Source organism: Theobroma cacao, chromosome 2, assembly GCF_000208745.1.
Source record: "Theobroma cacao cultivar B97-61/B2 chromosome 2, Criollo_cocoa_genome_V2, whole genome shotgun sequence".
Taxonomy (NCBI): domain Eukaryota; kingdom Viridiplantae; phylum Streptophyta; class Magnoliopsida; order Malvales; family Malvaceae; genus Theobroma; species Theobroma cacao.
In genome coordinates, this window is record NC_030851.1 from 31,535,495 (window position 1) to 31,557,104 (window position 21,610).

The 21,610-nt window shown below is 33.7% G+C and overlaps 1 protein-coding gene across 1 annotated transcript; it reads right to left on the reverse strand.

The window, feature by feature from the left end:
* LOC18609432 (MLP-like protein 423) lies at positions 9,470-10,817 on the reverse strand. Its single transcript, XM_007044541.2, has 2 exons — positions 10,371-10,817; positions 9,470-9,964 (listed from the first exon to the last, which is right to left on the reverse strand). Exons 1-2 carry the CDS (start codon positions 10,555-10,557, stop codon positions 9,690-9,692), a joined length of 462 nt encoding a protein of 153 aa, XP_007044603.1. The 5' UTR covers positions 10,558-10,817; the 3' UTR covers positions 9,470-9,689.

The window sequence follows — 21,610 nt, forward strand, 5'->3', positions numbered from 1 at the left end:
CCTTTGTTCTTCCTCTCTTTCTCTCTCTTCCTTGCTTGGCCTGCCATATGAAGAAAATGGGCTGATTTTATGCCTTTTTAATAAGAAATAATAAAATAATAAAGGTATGACACATGTCATTTTCTTATTGGTTTATTTTTAAAATTTTAAAATTTTAATCCTTTTTATCTCCGCCACACAATTAGTCAATGGTCAAAATGAGGATAAAGGAAGACCATGTGCTGAAAAAATGTCTTGGTGGTGAAAAATTACAATTTTGCCCCTGGGGTGGTAAAATTACCATTTTACCCTTTTACTCCAAATTATACCGAAATTAAACTTTTTCACTTCTAAACCTCAAATCTTACTCCAATAAATCAAATTATACTCTAATAAGTCAAATGGGGCAAAAAAAAAATCTTTTCTAAAATTCCCATTTTGTCCCCAGAGGGCAAATGACCATTTTGCCCCTAGATAGCGAAAATTCCGGTTTATCTTCAAATTGATTCTCGAACTCCGAATCACCATATTAAACCATTATGGGACTTTAAAATCTTAATTTCATAGTAAATTCTCTATTTAATCTAGTTCGAGGCTTAAATCAACTTTGTTGTACGTCTAGGTACAATACCGACTTTTGTAAATTTTTCGAGACTCTCTTAGCATGCAAACATGCTATCCATCACATGTATGTCATGATAAATATTTTTATAGAGTCGGGCTTGTCATCTTCTCCCCCACTTGGATCAACCATATGATCCTTCTTCTTGATTGACTTCGTCATCAGGCTAAATATTAATATTTTAATATTATTTTATTAATAAAATATTATTTTATTCTAAAAATTTTATCTTGTCTCCTTGGTACCCAAAATACCTTATTATGCCTCACTTGACTTCCGAATCGCTTTTTATCTCACAAATTCTCCTCCGATAAAATTATTATTATTTTATTGTTATTTTCTCACTTGCGAAATATTTTATCCTAAACTACTCATTTCGTCTTTTATCACTTTTAAACATTTTAATTGACCTCAATTTGCATTCGATCAACTTTATTTATCACCATATCAAAGTATGGGGTATTTCAATTCAAACCTTTAATCTAACCAGACAATTTGAAATGTTAACTATAGATGAAAGTGAGACCATTAGAGAATTTTCTAGTAAGATGATGGGAATTGTTAATCAACTTAAGCTGTTGGGTAAGGAGATGACAGAGGAGAGGTTAGTCAGTAAGATGTTGGCGGGGTTACTTGAGAAATATGAATAAAAAATCTCCTCCTTAGAGGATTCAAGGCATATTGGTTAAATGACATTGAAAGAACTAGTCAATGCATTAGAAGGACTAGAACAAAGAAGAGCTTTTAGGCAAAATAGACTCACAAAGAGTGCTTTAGTTGCCAAGGCTAAAAATTAGAAGGTAGGAAGCAGCAACACTAGGAGGGTTGATGCTGACAAAAAGGAGAAAGAGAAGAAAGTTGAGGAGAAGAAAAATGGGGATAAGAAGAAAGCTTATCCACCCTATTCACATTGCAAAAAGACAAATCACACAGAGAAATATTGTTAGTTCAGACCTCATGTGAAGTGCAAAAAATGTCACCAGCAAGGACATGTACAGAAAGTGTGTAAGAACAAAGGCAAGAGTGTTGATGAGAAAGCAGCTGTGGCTGATGAGCATAAATCAGATGATGAAGTACCTTTCATGGTTAAAAAGGTGGATAATGAGGAGAAAAACAATGTTTGGTTGCTGGATAGTGGATGTTCAAAACACTTGACTAGCTGCAAAGAGAATTTTATCAATTTGAATGAGAATTTTAGAACTCAAGTGGAAGTTGGAAATGGTGATATGTTGCTGATACTTGGAATAGGTATAATGGGAGTGCAGACACCAGGTGGCATTAAGTCAGTTGCAAATGTTTATTTTGCTCCTGATGTGAGTCAGAACTTGCTAAATGTTGGTCAGCTGGTGGATGAAGGCTTTGAATTGAATTTCAAAGACAAAGCTTGCATAGTGAAGGATCCAACTGGTGTTGAACTTTTCACATTGGAAATGAGAAACAAATGTTTCCCATTAAACTAGATCACTCTCAAACATATTGCTTTCAAATGCACTTTGTCTGATACTGAATTGTGCCACAAGAGGTTTGGACATGTGAACTATGGTTCACTGAGTTTAATGGCCTCGAATTGTTTGGTTGATGGGTTGTCTCACATGGCAAACTTAAACAAGATATGTGAAATGTGTCAATATGGCAAGCAGAGGAAATCATCATTTCCACAAAGCAGAACCTAGAAAGCAGCTTGTAAGCTGCAGTTGCTGCATACTAATATTGGAGGACCAATGCAAACACCATCTTTGAATGGAAGCATGTATTATATGCTCTTTATTGATGATTACACTAGGTTCTGTTGGATTTATTTTTTAAAGTTAAAGTCTAATGCCTTTAAGGTATTTACTAAGTTCAAAGCCTTGGTTGAAAATCAAATGAGCTTAACTATTAAGAAGCTCAGAAGTGATAATGGGGCTGAGTATACTGTTAATGAGTTTGAAGAATATTTAAGCAAATTAGGCATAGTGCATCAATTGACTATGCCTTATAGCCCTCAACAGAATGGTGTCTCAGAAAGAAAGAACAGGACTTTAATTGAAATGGCTAGGTGCTTGCTGTTTGAGAAGAAGTTACCTAAGTTCTTGTGGGCAAAAGCAGTTAATACTGCTAACTATCTGCTACATTTGACTTCTACTAGAGCTCTGGTAGGCAAAACTCCATATGAAGCCTGGTATGACATGAAACCTTCAATCAAACATCTAAAAGTCTTTGGATGTATATGCTTTGCTAAAGTTCCAGATGCAAGAAGAACCAAGCTGGACAGTAAGTCTATGTTAGCCATCCATCTTGGGTATAATGAAGCTTCAAAAGGTTACAGGGTGCTGGATGTCAAAAGCATGAAGTTATTCATCAGCAGAGATGTAGTGTTTGATGAAGGCAAGTTGTGGAACTAGGAAGCCAAGCAAGTTGTAGGGTCAGATAACTATGTTTCAGTTGAAAATCAATTGACAGAAGAGGAATTTGAGTTGAATTCAGATGATGTGGATGAGATGCCAGTGGGAGGAACAAAAAGTCTGTCAGATGTTTATGCTAGATGTCATGTAGCAATCTCAGAACCTAGCTCATATGTTGAAGCTGCCTCTGATGAACATTGGAAACAGGCCATGGAAGTTGAAATGAACATGATATGGAAGAACAAAACTTGGGTGCTGGTGGACAGGCCAACAGATCACAATGTTCTAGGTGTCAAATGGATTTACAGAACTAAAGTGAATCTAGATGGTTCAGTGAACAAATACAAAGCAAGACTAGTAGTTAAGGGATTTGCTCAGATATATAGTGTGGACTACATGGAAACATATGCACCCGTGGCTAGACATGATACAATAAGGTTGCTGACAGCCTTGTCTGCAAGAGAAGGTTGGTTAATTTATCATTTTGATATAAAATCAGCTTTTTTGAATGGTTACTTGAAGGAAGACATATATGTTGAACAACCTGATGGTTTTGTTGAGAAGGGGTCCAAAGCCAAGGTTTGTAAATTGGTAAAAGCTCTTTATGGTCTCAAACAAGCACCAAAGGCTTGATATGAGAGAATAGATGCTCACCTGCTGAATTAAGGTTTTATCAGAAGTTCTACTAAAGCAACACTCTATATAAAAAAGGGTAGTGATGCAGTTAATCTAATAGTGGCAATGTATGTTGATGATCTACTTGTCACTAGTCTTGAGACTGATTGCCTGGCTGAGTTCAAGTCATAGATGCTGAAGGACTTTGAAATGACTGATCTAGGTCGATGACCTATTTTCTTGGGATGGAATTTATTCAATCATCCAATTCTATAATTATTCATCAATCAAAGTATGCTTAGGACTTATTGAAAAAATTTCACTTGGATCACTGCAAGGCTGCTAAAACTCCACTAGCTGCAGGTACTAAATTTTGCAAGCAAGATGGGTCAACTGATGCAAATGAGAAATTTTATAGGAGCATTACTGAATCTTTACTGTACCTTGCTGCAACCAGACCTAATTTAATGTTTGCAACAAGTCTTATGTCCAGGTATATACAGGCTCCAACAACTGCTCATTTTGTTGTAGCTAAACGCATTCTCAGATATGTTAGAGGGACTGTGGATTATAGAGTGAAGTATGTGAGAGCTGAAAGTAGTGAACTTCAAAGATTTTTTGACAATGATTGGGAAGGCTCACAAGAGGATTCCAAAAGCACAAGTGGCTACTGTTTTTCATTTGGAAGTGGAGTTTTCTCTTGGAGTTCTAAGAAACAAGAAACAGTGGCTCAATCATTTGCAGAAGCAAAATATATAGCTATTACTTCAGTTGCAAACTAGGTACTTTAGTTAAGAAAGATTTTAGTTGATTTGGGGTTCTCATAGAACGAGGGAACGTTGCTACATGTAGATAATCAATCTACTATAGCTATAGCTAAGAATCCAATCCAACATGGGCGTACAAAGCATATCAGAGTTAAGTTCCATGCCCTAAGGGAAACAGTAAAAGAAGGGGAAATTGAGCTGGAATATTGTCCTACCAATGAACAACCAACAAACATATTTACTAAATGTTTGAGTACAGAGCAGTTTGAATATTTGAGAGGAAAATTGGGAATTTGCTCAGCTGGAATTAAGGAGGTGTGTTGAGTGTTGAGTAATTCCATCTGGTAAAAGAGAAGAAGATGAGTCTGGGCACAAATTCAAAGCAGCTGAAGAAAGGAAGAAGATAGACGATGTCATTTTCAACCAGCAGTTAAAAGAGCTAATGAAATGAAAATCAACTTGCCTTTTTATCACTTATTACTGTTTCTTTTATTTTGACTAAACGATGTGTTGGTAAGTCGTTTCATTTAGTTTGTAAGGCTGAGAAAACCACTTTTTTTCATGTTCTTTTTATTTTCCTGGTATTCTTGTTATTTCTTCTTTGCTGTTGCTGTGGCTGTTGAAAAGCACAGAAACCTATTTCTGGTACCCTGTGCACAGTTGTTTTTTTCCTCTTATTTCTTTTTCCAATGCCGAATATTTCAGATCTGATGTAAGTGCTCATACAAATACAGTCAATAGAAGGATGAACATGAGATTTTTTGACCCCCCAACTTTTCTCCATCAAAAACGTCTGCTACCAGCTCCTCTGTTCTTCATTTTTTATGTTCTTCAATAGATTTTGACAAATTTTAACAAAATCAACACACTTTCATGTGGAGGAAAGCAGTTATGTACATTATCTTCATCTCATCTCATTAGCTGTAGGTCAATAAATTCACTGACAGTCATGGATTCACTTACTAAAGCATCACAAACCAAGACTTTTCTTAGAGTCTCATATGGTATCCAGTTATCTCGTTTTACTGATATATTTGTACCATTACCCACCCTCCATATTAGCCCCTTTTTTTTATCAAACCTTGGCTTTCTCTTAAGCTCCGCCACAAATAACTTGGATTAGACCCAATAAGGGCTTCACAAAAGTTCACATTCGGGAAATACCTAGCCTTTAGAAAATTATAAGCTAAATTAGGTACTTGGGTTTGTAGCCTCCAACCTTGTTTAGTTGGCATAGCTAAATTAAAATTCTTTGTATTTCTGAAACCCATGCCTCCATAGTGTTTTGACGTGCATATAGCTTTCCAACTCTTCCAATGAATTTTATGATCCTTAACATTACCTCCCAACCAGTACCTCGCATAAACAGAGTCAATTTCAGCACATAAAGTGTCTGGTAATTTAAAACAACTCATAACATAGATTGGGATTGCTTGGGCCACTGCTTTTATCAACACCTCTCTCCCAACAATGGATAAAACTTTGCTTTTCCAATTCGAGACTCGTTTGAAGACCTTCTCTTTGACATAATTAAAGATTTACCTTTTGGACCCACCACAAATAAGAGGCATTCCAAGATATTTGCCCCCCCACTGTTCATTAGCTACATCGAAATTTTGACATACTACTTCAACATCTGATTCTGTAGTATTCTTACTGAATAGGATTGTTGACTTTTCAAAATTTATCTTCTACCCAAATGCAAGCTCATACCAATGAAAGATATTTTTTAAGGCATCTACCTCTTGAATTTGTGCTTTGCCAAAGATCATGCTATCATTTGCAAAAAAAAGGTGAGTAATATTCGACCCCTGTCTATATACTATCAATCCTGAAATGCTCTTCTTATTTTTAGCCAAAGTAAGCGTACCAGATAAAGCTTCAGTAATTATGACAAAAAGGAACAGCGAAAAAGGATCACCTTGACGTATTCCCCTGGACGGTACAAATTTTGCACCTAGGTCACTATTAATCAGAACTGAATACGATACAGATGTAATACATAGCATTATCATACTAGTGTGTCTTTCAACAAAACCCAATCTTCGTTATATACCTTCCATAAAAATCCATTCCACTCTTTCATATGCTTTACTCATGTCAAGCTTAAGAGCAAAGTTTCCCACTTTCCCCACCTTTTTGTTATGTAGATAATTTATAACTTCATGTGCAACTATGACATTGTCTAAAATCAGTCTACCCAGCACAAAAGGACTTTGATTTTCGGAGATAATAACAGGCAATATACTCTTCAATCTATTAGCCAACACCTTGGAAGCAATTTTATAAATCACATTGCATAGACTAATTGGCCTAAATTGACTTCCCTGATCAGGTTGTGGGACTTTAGGAATAAGGGTAATGTGAGTGTGATTGACTTCAGTAGACCAGAGTCTACCCTCCAAGAAATCCACAACAAATTTATGCACATCTCTACTCAGTAGAGGCCAAAATCTTTGGTAACATAACACTGGTAAGCCATGTGGACCAGGGGCTTTTGTAGGGTGCATTTGAAATAGCGCAATTCGCACTTTTTCCAATGAAATATCAGCACATAAATCTTCATTCATTTGATTATCAACACGAGCTAGGACCACTAATAGAACTTCTTCAGCTAATGGTGGATTTGAGGATGAAAATAACGAAGTAAAAAATTCTTGTACTTCATGTTGTAGCTCTTCTTGTGTTTCTACCCATTCTCCATCATTTTGCTTTAACGCCCAAATGGTATTTTTCCTCTTCCTTTCAGAAGCTCTCCCATGAAAGAATTTTGTATTCTTATCACCCTTTTTAGGCCACTCCACTGTTGACTTCTGTCTCCACATAATTTCCTCTTCTCTAAGCAAATCATGCAACTCCGTTTGAGTATTCTTGAAAAGCATTGAGTTGAAATCTCGAGAGCCTTTTTCATTTAAGCTTTACAATTCCAGTCTCTTTTGCGTAATTTTTCCTTGCACCTCCTTCAAAGGGTTCGGCTTTATCAAGTTCAGCTTCCTTTTAACCGTACCCAATCTCTATACAAATTCATCAGATCCACAGTTTGGTCGCCTCCATTCTGCAGACACAATTTGTTGACATTGTTCATCATATATCCACAATGCCTCAAAATGGAACCTTCTCTTCCACCTAACTCTCTTCTGGTACATTAAATCAATTTTCAATGCTAGGTGGTCAGAAACACCCACTGCCTCATTAAATACCGCTGCCCTTGGAAACTGTGTAACCCAACTCAAATTTGCAAAAGCTCTGTCTAATCTACATCGGATGAAATCCCCGGCGTCTCTATTATTCCACCAAGTAAACTGCGCCTCTCTATATCCCAAATCTCACCAATCACACCAACTACATATTTCTCTAAAGGCCATCATCTGAGACTGACTGCGTTGTGAACCACCATCCTTTTCGTTAGGATATAAAATCTCCCATACATAGCCAGGGAAGCTGAGACTGGTCATTAAGAGTTCGAAGGACATTTCAACCTTGATGTCTATCTGTCACACTCGGGTTCCCATAAAAACCCATAAGCCTCCAACTTTTCCCTCTCAGTGCAATTTCAGAATCGATGTGGTTTTTGGAATATGATTTAATAGTCAGATTTATATCACTCTTCCAAAGCAAGGCAAGCCCACCAGATCTACCTATAGCATCGATAGACAAACATGAATCCATCCCCAATCTCAACCGAATTCTCTCCATGTCATGACTATTTTTTTTCGTCTCCATTAAGAAAATTACATCGGGATTTGTGCTTCTCAAATATTTGAGAAGTGTGTGAATTGTTCGAGGTTTCCCGATGCCTCGACAATTCCAATTCATTAGCCTCGTTCTACTAAGCGGTGCTGATCCTGAAATGCCTCATTCTAACTCGGTATTTTTCTTTTTTAACAAAACATATACTAATAGTTTAAATCAAAATCCATCGTTGCAAGGGAATCTACCAAAAGCAGAAGTAATAGAAGAGTGGTAAGACTTTTGGTTTCTTCATGGCCGAAGTCAAATCCTAGTCATGATTTTTAAGTTTGTAACTAGAAGCTCATCAACCATGAAATCCTGCTCATAACACAGAGAACATCTGGTACTCTGCGAAAATTGCAAGCAAAAGGAAAACCATCATCTAGTACCGATTGTTCAGCTTATTTTATATCATCAAATCAATCATATATCTATGCTACTTGGCTTAACTCGACTTTTAGTAATAATTTGACCATTAAATATTATTATGAAGGAATACTTGCAGGCCAATCTCAGTGCATGTTTTGCATTCTTTATTTATGTACACTTTCAAGTTAAAACTTTCCTATTTTATATATATTTCTATGGAGAAAATGTCGAATCAAGATAAACTATCGAACTAAACTGAATTTAATCAATTCGATTCGATTATTTCAGTTTTGCTAAGATTTAAGTTACTTAATGTAGTTGATTTGATCTAATCCGTCGATTTCGATGTTCAAAATTCTCAATCAAACGAGTCAAACAAATGGACCTTAATAATATATTTTTTGTCCTAAGTCCTGATTCCTTCAATTCTTCTCCCTTCTTCAGGAATCATTAATTAATGATATATAAAATAGTTAATTTAACTAATTGTCAAGGGCATGCGTGTCATTAATTGTTTGCAAGTTCAGACAATTTACTTTAATAATAAGAATATTTTCAATTAAGGACTTCAATGTTGATAAGGAAATAAAAGAATAGTCATATTTTGATTTAATAAGAAAGTAATTAATTAAAGATAAAATAATTAATTTAATAAATTATTAAAAGTATATATGTCATTCCCTATATGTATTTTTGGTAATTCAGGCCTTTTATATATAGTGTATAAGTGTACATGTGTGTGTATGCAAGTATTTTATTTTGAGTTTTTCATCATGCAGCCTTTATGCTTTCTATTGTTTTGTCATTGTATTTAGTTGAGATAAGTCCTTCCTTGATATAATTTGGTCAGCCCCTCATGCATCAAAGAAAGTTTCATTATTAATTAATTAGGATTGTTATTTTAATCAAATATCCTTGAATTGATACTTGGATAAGTTTATCAAATATCTTTGGATAATTGGATTGCTAAATAGTAGTAGTAATTTGTCAACCAAAAAAGGAAAGAATAATGAACAGATATCCAATATCTATCCTAGTCAATTATTCTATCACAGTAGCAACTGAACTCCTTTAAATTAAAATAGACAATACAGGGATAATTAAGAGGTCACTGCTGAAGAAGGTAAGCTAATTGAGGACCAAAGTAGGAACCCCCTGCATTATTATTTACTAATAAAACATAAGACGACCCATTAAAAGAGGTAGGTGGCCTGCAGGCCTCTAAGCTTTGGTGTGAATATAGTCATCGATCTCCACAAAGTTCTTCACTGCAAATTCCTTAATCAAGCTTGGATCAGGGATCTCTTCACTTGCCTTCTCAAATTCACAGGACCATTGAACCAAGCTCGACTCTCCCTTGGGAATGACAATGATCTTGCCAATGAAAGTCTTATAGTATTGCTTGAGATCCCCATCAATGATGCTGTAAACATATATCTTCCCCACTTCATCCACAGATTCAATTCTCTCTTTGGATACCTTAACAATTGGAGAACCTAAAAGGACAAAAATTTTAATGTGATCCACAATAATTTAGCTATTCATTTGTATCAATGCCTCCTATTGCTTTAATTAGGTGTCAAAAATGGTGGACTTCATACTCTTCATAAAGTCAAAACTTCGTAAAATTTCCTTGGCTCAAGCTCAATGTCCAAAGAAACTACTATAACATAACTTTACACAAGCATGGGCACTTAAATCAACTTCTAGGAAATTGTTAAATCCTTGACTATAATGGTACTACTTGCATTTTCAATACATCATAATTAACTTGTATCATATTATAAAGGAATGCAATTATAATTAATTCCAACAATTAATCTTCTGTTATCCAAGAGTGAAAATAGTATAAAATGTCAATTAATTGACTAATATTGTTGCTCAAGGACACCTAAATTTTACCTTCAGCATAATTGATGAGGCGGATAGATCCAGGGGCCTTGCCATCGCCCTCTAGCACTTGAATGCTCTTGTAATCATGGGACAAGGCTTCAGGAAAAATTTTGGTCGAGTCCCTAATAGTTCCCCAGACCTTTTCTGCAGGAGACTTGAGCTCAACATCCACGTGAAGCTTCCCACTGCAAGCCATTGCTGTATGGTATTAAAAGCTAGGAAAGCAAAAAAGGAAACCGTAGTTCAGAAAGAAGGTGTCTTGACTTACCGTTTAGCATATATATAGACCTGTATATATAGTAGTCGAAGAGATAGTTTGGTTTCTAAATGAGAACTGAAGGTATTGAATTTCTCTGGTACTGGTTCAACTGCCCCGTTGCATTCAGCCACACACAAGTAACACAAGGCACAAGCACGCACATAGCGAGGGAGACGGTCGGGCCCCATAAATTATTCGGTTCATTGATGCAATTTCAAAGCTAGTGGATGAAAGCAATAACTATGGTTATCTACCGTTTATTATCCATTTATAGCCATGTCGGTGTGGCAGGTGAGGCCTGACATTAAACTCATGAAGAACATGTTAATTCGCTTGATATTTATATGTCACGCTTACCAAGTTTTAATGTTCATATTAACAAATGTTGGCTTCCCCAACAAATGTTGTTGGTGCCATGATGCATGATTTAAGAAGTAACAATGATAAAACTTTGGTAACATTTCTTTTTTAGCTAACTTCTCTTCAGAAAGATAAATCGGCGTCCTCTACTATCACGGCCTCTTGAAAATCATGTCATTGAAGTGAATGGCAATACTGTCAAACACGGTTGGGGCTTAATTAACAAGTTGCAAAAGTAGAAACTAGTTGGTATTATGCCGACCACGGTCGAGGTGCGTGGATGTTCTTAGAAATAAACTAGTTGGTATAATGCAGCAGTATATGTTTCCTACAAATAAATAAAGTGAGAAGAATAAGTATATAATTTTATTGTTAACTTTGGAGTAAAAATCAATCAATTTTTTAGATACACTAATAGTTTTGGACTTATTGTCAATGAAATCACCACGACCCTTTAAACCTCTATGGGTTCGGTTGAATAATTCCACAAAGCTAACATCTCGATTCATCTTATTTGCTTGCATTCATTTACAACGATACTCAATCATAATGCTTTTATTTTATATAACATGTATAGCATATTAGAATATGGAAGTAGTAGTATGTAAAGCATAACAAATAAATATTAATTCATACAATCCTTTTTGCATGAATAAGGTATGAAACTGAACCACCAATGTGCTTTGTAATGCTTCTTTCTTTTTGCATTAAACGATTCCTCCTTACTTGTTCCAATTTGTTTTTTCATTCTTTTGTACCCCATACCGTATCGATAAAGGCATCCTAAACTTCATTTGTGATTCATTGCCTTGATATGCCTTTGCAGTCCATGATGTTTTTTGTGTTGGCTTCTTTCTTTGCTTGTGTCCTCTCTTCTGAAAGCATGTCTTTTAGTTTATTAGAACAAATTTTATTCCATATTCATCGAACCAAAAGATCTTTATTTTAAGTCTAGACAAATTTTTCTTACAATAAAATGATAAAGTAAATAAAAAATTTAATACATAATTAAAAACAAGACGTTATAATTTAATTGAATATTAAACATATACCTTAAATTTCTTAAACATTAAATCCTTAATGATATTAGGGATTTTTTTCCATGTCGACCATGGACTATAGAAGTGATTTTTTATGATTCTTGTTATTGTTGTGGTAACCCCTATCTCAAAAAAAGTACTACCACAAGATAAAAGAAAATTATTGTTTAGTAAAATATATAAAAGATATAACTATTTCATTACAATATAAGATAATATACCTATCTCCAAAAGGAGTTATACACAATCTTTGAATTAGATCTGTAGGTGTATGTATTGTTACACCGGGCCTTCTACCCCTCGACCTTGAAGATGTACCATCTCCACTTACACCTAAATCAACGGATGTGGATCCATGAGAATCGTGGGCAAATGTCACATTGATTATTGGCTCTGTAGATGCATCAAACGAAGAGGGTGGCTTTGAGGGCAAATCATTGACTTGTTGTCTCTGCAGATGAGTGGATGGATTAGGAAATGCACTAGCATTTCGTAAGTGACAACATAGATCCAGAGGCATTTGTTGCTCGAGGTCTTGGTTTAGAATGCTTCCCTTTAACCATCATTCTTGCAATGTAACGAAATATTCATACATAAGCTAAAAGAAATTGAAACAAACTATCAAGGTCATCATCAAAATATAAGAATTAAGACTAATTCCCATTCATGTTTACAATAAAAAAATGTTAACAAAAACATGCCATATAAGCTAAAAAAAATTGAAACAAACTATCAAAATCATCATCAAAATGTAAGAATCAAGACTAATTCCCACACATGTTTACAAAAAAATGTTAACAAAAACATGACATTCTAACATACATTTAAATATTTTAAAATATAAATTAAAATAATATAATAACGTATCAAGATTTTTCAATAATAATAATAATAATAATTAAGTTAAAAAATTATGTAAGAAAAGATACAAAACCAATAACATATATTTCTAACATCATTAATCACTTTCAAAATAAGCAAACTCATGTTCTTCATGGACTTCATTCTCATAGCTATCACTAAAAGTTTCTTCATCTTGGTCCTCAAGTCCTTTTTCATCTTCTTCCATGTCATCTTCTTCGTCCTCAATCAAGACATTAACCTCTTCTTAATCACCCCTTGTTAATACTGTAAGGATATCAAGGTCCTCAAAAGGAGTAATATTAATTGGGGTAGACACATCATCTTCTTGGTACACTTCTTCATCCCAATCAATTTCATTTTCTTTGTGTCCACTACATGGAAGGTGGAATCAACTCTTAGCTTTTGTTTTAAATACTGCCTACCAATCACTTTAATCTCTTTTGGTTCATGGATAACTACTATAGTAAACTTGGTGAGCTTGTATAACTAAAACAAATGGTTCATTCGTAGCAAGCATTGAGTTTTGTTTAATTTCAGTAAGACCATGAAATAGGTCTATCCTAACACTTTTTTCAGTGTCAAACCAATAACACTTGAATAGCACAACTTTATTTCCGATACCAAAATATTCCAACTCGATTATATCCACCAAGATACGATAAAAGTCATGCTCATAAGCATTGTAAAAACTCTCTTTGACACATACCCCACTATTCATTGTCTTACGATTTTGCCCATAATCTAAGATGTGGAACTTGAAATCATTTATGAAGTATCCTTTGTAACACCTTGCGATATGTCCTGGACAATGAGAAATTTCAAGTATACATGGTTTAGTTTCATATCTATGTTCTGTGACCTATCAAAATGTAATACAAGAGTATTAATTGTTAATGCACATCAGTAATGCCTATTTATTATTAAGTGGCAACTAATAGATTGCACATAAACTTACATATTCTTGGAACCATTGTGTAAATCTTGCATCACGTATTTTCTCCGATTCATCTTTTGATATATGGACAACATCTCTTTTCACCATTTCATCAAATATCCTAACATTACATCCACATTACAAATCAAGATTATCTTATATCAATCATTAAGGTTTAAGGTATAATAGTAGTTACTCAATATACAGAAGAATCTACTTGCAATTCACTAAAACATATAGTTTGGCAACATATAACTTATCTTCATCTAAAAATCGAGATTTATCTAATTGATCAAAAGCTTGTCCAAGATGATTGAAAATTGAAAGACAACCATCAGAGTCCATATCTCCCCCATCATCATTACGTGGCACTTGATTTAATCTTGTTCGCACAGTAAGTTCAAAATACAAAGAGCAAAATGAGGAGACTTCCTCAACAACATATGCCTTGCATATAGATCCTTCCACAAATGCTCGATTTTTCACTTTCTTCTTCAAATTATGCAAAAACATAAACATCATAATATTCATAAAATTTAATAAGTACCTTAAACTCTTTTAATGAAATAATTGAAATCTAATGACAGATATAGTACCTCTAAAATGGATACATCCATTGATACTAGACAGGTCCATCAACCCTAGCCTCATAAGGTAAGTGAATCGGCAAATGCTTCATAGAGTAAAAAAAAAAAACTAGGAGGAAAGATTTTTTTTTCATTTGCGTATAGTTTCAATAATTTTTCCTTCCAAAGCTTCCATGTGATCTACAAGTATTTTGGTTGTGTATAAATCTCTAAAAAAATGAGATATCTTAGTAATTGCATCCCAAATTGAGTTAGGCACCATATCACGAAAGGTAATTGGGAGCAATCGCTACAAAACAAGTGACAATCATGACTTTTCATCCCATAAAATTTGCATTCGATCTCATTAACACACTGAGATATGTTCGACGCAAAACTATCAAGTAATATCAATTGTCTCACCCAATCACAAACAATTTTTTTTCTTCTTACTTAAAGTGTACAAGGCTTTAGGCTTGAAAATTTTTCATTATTTTCCACCAATTCCAATTCTGGACGCCTGCAATACACCTTCAAATCTTGTCTTGCCTTTAAGTTGTCTTGTCTTCCCCTTAACATCCATCATAATGTTGAAGATATTCTCAAAGAAATTATGTTCTGATGTGTGCATCAAATACATATATTTAATGGGAGATTAAATACCTAATTAGTCTAAGTTAAACTAGATTTAAGATCTAATGTAAATGTTTTTATTTATTTTATTAGTTTAGTTTAATTTATGTTAAATGTTTATTTTAAGTTAATAATGTTAGTTTTATGTTATTTATATTTATTTTTATGTTTTTGTAGGAGTAGGATCAAAAATAATTTCAATTGGAGAAGAAAGGTGCATAATGGACTGGTGCTTTGTTTGCATATGTTTCAGTTTTTCAAGCATATCTCCCACTATAAAAATCCAAATAACATGATTTTTGGCCATTAGAAAGCTAAGAGATAGGGCTACAACTTTTATGTTTACTAGTTTGCCCAGTTCTGATCGATAGATGGTCCAAATCTTTGTCGAAGTGAAAATATTGCACTAGAAGAACAAAATTGAGCAAAACCTTTGAGAGCCGCAGCTCTAAAAAATGAGAGCCACAACGCTCAACGTATTTTGAAAAAATAACAAGCTTACGGTATTTTGGAAGCTTGCAAAGATTACAAGTCCACTTAGACAACTGTTGAAGAAAGACTTTCCATAACATATGATAAGGAAGTAGACAAAAGTTGTACAAATTTTCAAATCTTTGGTAAAGTCACTTCCAACACTTCAGATTCCCTCTTAAGGAAAGCGAATCTCGCCAACCTAACACAAGTAATAGATACTAGTCCACATATTACTTGAAAAGTCTAATGGATAAAAAAATGTTTGTAGATATAAAAGTGGAAAGTTCAAAGACTCAAAAATCCAATACGATTTCACTTTTAAAGAGATTCTTGCCATCAAATATGGCATTCAAAAGTTTGAGTTCCATCTGATTGGCCATCACTTTATTATAGAATCTGACATGTCAGCCTTTGATCACATGTTGAATTTTAGAAAGAAAACTCTTCTCAACGCACAGCTCTTACATTTGGGCAAAATGGTTTTCACATTATTCTTTCACCTTCAAGCATATAAAAGGCAATCCAAACATGCAATCTAGGCCATTCGACATCCCTCAAATCCAACAATTCTTTCCTCAAACTATTCCAATCATTGCCATTATGGAGCCAGCTTTTCCTAACAATGAATTTTTTTCCTTTTGAAGATCTCCCTCCAAACCTTACTCATCACATAGCCCAAAAAACCATTGACTCCAAAGCAAGGGATAAGTTCTTTTACTTTGAAAATGTTTATTATACAACAACATGGAGATCATGCGACCAGGCCAATAGGAATAAACCTCAAATTTCCTTTCTTCCATCATTTTCACCTTTCTTACTATGGTCATTTCCCCAAAGATCTTTTACCCTTCCTGTGGTATCTATTCCTGCTCTACATAGTCACCATAGAGATACCATCTCCCACACCCAGTTGGGCCTTTAAGCCACAAACACAAAATAGCCCCCTATACACCTTTCTACAATGGTTATGTACGTTAGATGAATAGGCCTCCAAATTGAAAGAAAACCTGAACAAATATCTATACCACATCATTCTCTTCAGTAGGCCATTCATTGAAAATTTATTCCAACCTTGGACAAAAATTTACTCCTTACTTGATTCTTCTCTCTATGACAACCCATTTTCCAAGGTATCTTGCTACAAAATGTTACTACAGTTATGTGCATCCTCAACAACACAAATGATATCCAAGATAGACAATTTCCAATGTTTTAAAAGTTCCATGGAAACATTATCCTCGTAAGTACTCATTATCCCTTCTAAAGGATGTCCAAGAATACGTAGATAAATATTGCTGTTGTGAACAAAATTGTTGGTATTATGAGCCACTACATGTCAAGCATGTCAACCTCTCATTACTCCACCCTCAAGATGTTAGCTTCCTAAGAAATCCTTATTGGTTTAATAACCTTGAACAAGAATCCTACACCATGGACAAAGACACTAATCTAGAGCCCATAAAATCTAAATTAAAAATTATGTTTAATTAAGTGTGTTTAAATTTGTCAATGTGTCACCAGTGTTGCAACCTCACTCATTGTGTTGTCAAGTCACGACAAAAAAGCTCCACAACATCAAAAGACATGCTACCTTAAAAGCAACACCAAAGAGAATCTGATGCTCTTTTGTCTTGTCATGTTTGTCTTTTACTTTTATTTTAGAATCTTGGAATCACCTTTATCAAAAAGTGTGCTAATTATGTGTCTACTTTAATCATATCAATGTAAGCCTTAATAAAGGTATAGGAATCTTGTAACCTTTAATCAAGTTATGTTGCTATCATCAAATAGTGATTGGTTTGTTTAGCAGTATGTTTGTAAGCCTATAAAAGGCAATTCTTTCGTCTTAAAAGAGGCATCGTAGACTTTATCAAAAAATCATATGAAAAACTTGTGTGAAATATCAAATATGTGTTTCTAAAAGTTCTCTCCTTGGCTACTTGTTTTTCTTAGCTAGTAGCTGAGTATGAATCCACTGCTCAAACTGAGTAAATCCAATTAATATAAATTTCTTTAAAAATAGAATAAATCATACAGAAATCTAAAAATCTACATAGTGATAAGAATTATGTAAGAAAGAAAAGTAAAGTTACATGCAAATTTGATTTGAATACAAAATATAGCAATTGTATTTGGGTAAAATACATTATCACCCTTAAGTTTTAAGCATAATTCTACACAGATCCATTAGTTCTCAAAATAAACACTCTGAACCAAACGTGTAAATGACGTTAATGCCTAAACATAAAATGTCTAAAATGTTCTTCTTTTTCCACTCTTTTCTTTTCTCTCTGATCGACTGATGACGTTCCTTTACATCGATTGGCCACCACACAGCCAGATCAAGCCATTAAATACCAAATTCGGCCTAATCTCCTTAAGGGAAATCTAGATTGTGCTCCCCAAATTGGGGGAGCACACCTAATCGTGCCCCCTACCCCCCCGGAATCTAAGGAGCACAGATTGTAGTGCTCCCAAATCGTGCTCCTTAGAGGAGTGTCGAGATGTGCGCTCCTTAGCCAGATCTAGTCGAGAGGTGGTCAGCCGGTGAAAGGTAGGATAGATTTTTCTTTTTAAAAAAATTATAATTTGGTAATTTTGAAAATTAATTAAGGGTAAAATTGTCAAGTCATTATTGTCACGTCATCAAACAAACAAGAATATTATTGGTTGACTAATGGCTAGACTTATATGTCCAATGAAAGATATTCTTTCGAGGCGAAGTGTTCATTTTGAAAATTAATAGGCCCGTGTGAAAATATGGTTAAAACTTAAGAATGTTAGTATATTTTATCCATTTTATTTTCTTTAAATAATAATTCTTTGACAACTCTTGATGCAATAATTAGGGTTTAATGTTTATTAATCAATTTACAAGTAAATTCATAATTCAAGGAGTTAAAATCAAATGAAATAATGCCTACATTAAAAATAGTATAAGAAATCAAATTAATAATTAGGTATAGAACAAAAAAAGGTAAGCAAATTATAAAGTATACTATGCTTAATTATTAGAAACTTTCATAAAAGGGGAAGGGAGCATTTCATAAATTTTTGGAGGGGTAAAAACCAAATTTACCTTTTTATTTGAGAAAAAGCTATTTCGCCAAGTTTTCAAGAGCCAAGAGGACTGTAGTTTCTATCCATCAGTGTACAAATTTTCGAAACTCCATTTTTTTTTTATCCAGTAGATATATAACTGATTAATTTTTTTTTCAAAAGGAGTATATAACTCATTAATAATAATGTATTGTTGGATAGAGGTGTTCACAATTTGGATTACTTCACATGAATTTTTAAATTTAAACCCAAGTTGAAGATAATATTATATTAGTACATAATATATTTTTATTCAATTTCAATTTTAAAATATATTTTTAAATTTTAATAATAAAGAACATAAATATGTGGGCTAGGCCAAACTTGGGCCCTTACTAAGGTTTTTAAGTGGGAACCTTGTCCGACCCATAATACCTTTATTCTCAAATTGTCCCAAATCCACTTATCTCTCCACCCTCCGTTTTAGTTGGGAAAGTTAGTAGAACCTTGTACCTCTCATATCATCCCAAATCTTATTAAAGACTTAGTATGTAACAGCTATTTAGCGAAAATTAGAAAAAAAAAAGGACAGAATAGCAAAATTGTAAATTTTTTTTTGAAAATTAATAGCAAAATTATAAATGGGACTGAAAATATATGTCACGTTTCAAGTGTCATTATTAAATATTAATATATACTAAATATATTATTAATTTAATTAAAAAGTTTTCTTTTTAAATGAGCCTCATGCATAAGGCCTTTTTGACAATAGACCTCCTCATAATTTTAATTGTTTTCATTGAAGAGAATTAAAATTTTGACAAAATCACCCTTAATGAAACCAACCCATTTATTTGGCTCTACGTCTCAACCCAAAACCTATTAACGGGTCAAATATGTTTAGGTTTGCGTCTCAAACTCACTCATATTTTTTGAGCTTTTCTCGCCAGAGTATTCATCTCTAGAGTATTTTTTACCAAAAAAAAAAATGTTTAAGCATTTTGAGCATTTTGGAGTAGTTTTTGATACACGAAAAAAACTTTTGAGCGTTTTGAGCATTTTTAAGCATTTTGGAGTGATTTTTGATATATGAAGAAAAACCTCTGAATATTTTGAGCATTCTTTGTCAAGTAGGCATATTCATTAATTATGTTGTTAAATGGAATATAGTGTATCATTTGAAGTTGTTGATCTTGTTAAATAAAATTCAGTAGTTTTGATGATTTTTGAACATTGTGTGACTAATTTTTAGGTATTGCATGATTGACTTTGGACATTGCATGACTAGTTGATAGGCATTGCGTGACTTGTTGATAGGCATTGCGTGACTTGTTAGTAAGGTATTGCATGACTTGTTAGTAAGGCATTGCATGACTAGTTAGTAAGGCATTGTGTGACTTAGGCATTGCTTAAAAATCAGTCACGCAATGCCTAAAAACTAGTCACACAATGCATAAAACCAATCACATAATGCTTAAAAATCAGTTATGCAGTGATTAAGTCACGCAATGCCTAAAAATCAGTCTCGTAATATTTAAAAACCAGTCTAATCAATTTTAACTCCTTAACTTTGGGGTTCTATGATTAAACCAATAAACTCAAAAAACTAAAACACATTCTTTTTTTTTTTTTTGCTAAGCCATGAAATTGTGCATTTAATAAAAGATAAGTTACAAAACTCCAAAATCCTCTAAAGCAAGACAAAATATATACTTATGGGGATGGCCTTGCTCACTCTCCTTATAAAAAAGCAACATATACTCTTTTTACAAAATATTCCTTAAACAATTTCAATTCAAAATCTCATAAAAAAAAATCAAAATTCCCAACAAACATGCTTAGCAATCATCTCAATCCCATACACAACAAAACCATGAACCATCATAAAACCCATCAAACATGTTTTAGTTGTTCTTTCTTCTTGAGCCCATCATTTTAACCAATCCGATCCAACTCATCAACACAAGTATCTCCATCGCAGTACACGTTTCGAAGCAAGTCACTACTAGAAAGTATCAAGTTACCACATTCATCATGCTGCTTATAATCACCATAGAAGAGCAAAATCGTTGTTCATCATCCTCAAGAACTCCAAATCCATCATTCAAAAAAATAAAACAAAATAAGAAAGAGCTTGATGTCAACTCTACTATTTGGATAACAAGATAGACAGTATTTGATCAGAGAGAGAAATCGAGATTTAATTTTGAAATTTTTGTCTGGATGGCGGGATAGAGAAAACTGAAATCATTTTAATTTGTCTGAAATTGTTTAAAGGGTATTGTTGTCAAGTCATGCCAAAAATTGACTAAAAATAGTTAAAATTATAAAAAATAATATTTTTAAATTGAGCTTATAAGGAAGGTTATTTCTCACAATTTCTTCTTAATTAAATTACAAGATTATTTAAAGCATAAAACACCTAATTATAGCTCAATTTGCATTTTAGTCCATTTTAATTAAACTACTAACTTAAACATTTTGTTATTTAACCGACGTTCTTTCCTTTATACCTTTTAACATGAGATGGTATCTCACACTTAATATTATTGAAAATATCGCATAAAAATCAGGTAAAATCCACCGGCGTAGGTAAATCCTCTTGGTTTGGTGGACTAAAATAGGAAACAGTGAACATGCAGCACAGATAGAGCCATATATAGGGTTGGTTTGATGGACTAAAATAGGGAACAATGAACATGCAGTAGAGATTGAGCGATGTAAAGGGTTGCCGCTTGATTGAGGTGGAGCTTCTTGAATCCTAGTCAGGCTTTGTGTCATAATATTAAGGTAATCTGTTAAAAGTAAAATGCTAATAGAGTTGCAGTGTCAAGGATGCATGTGTTGTTCTGTTACACCATCGGTTGCATGCCGATCGATGCCTTTGTTAGAACAAATTCAACTTTATAAAATTCTAGAGGTAAGAAATGTCATTCTTCGTTGGATGATCAAAACTACAGCCATAAGAATTGGATATAACCTTTGAAATACTAGTTGCTCAAGGGAAAAATCCATCGTGAGGTTTGTTATTCAATTATACACGTATAAACCAAGAGCTTCAAATGATCACCTTTATTAAT

What these genes read in the sequence shown, in the direction of transcription:
- LOC18609432 (XM_007044541.2), bottom strand. Translation starts at nt 10,557, where the DNA reads ATGGCTTGCAGTGGGAAGCTTCACGTGGATGTTGAGCTCAAGTCTCCT. An exon ending in CCTCATCAATTATGCTGAAG is followed by an intron (nt 9,965 to 10,370) that starts GTAAAATTTAGG and finishes TTGTCCTTTTAG; the next exon opens with GTTCTCCAATTGTTAAGGTA.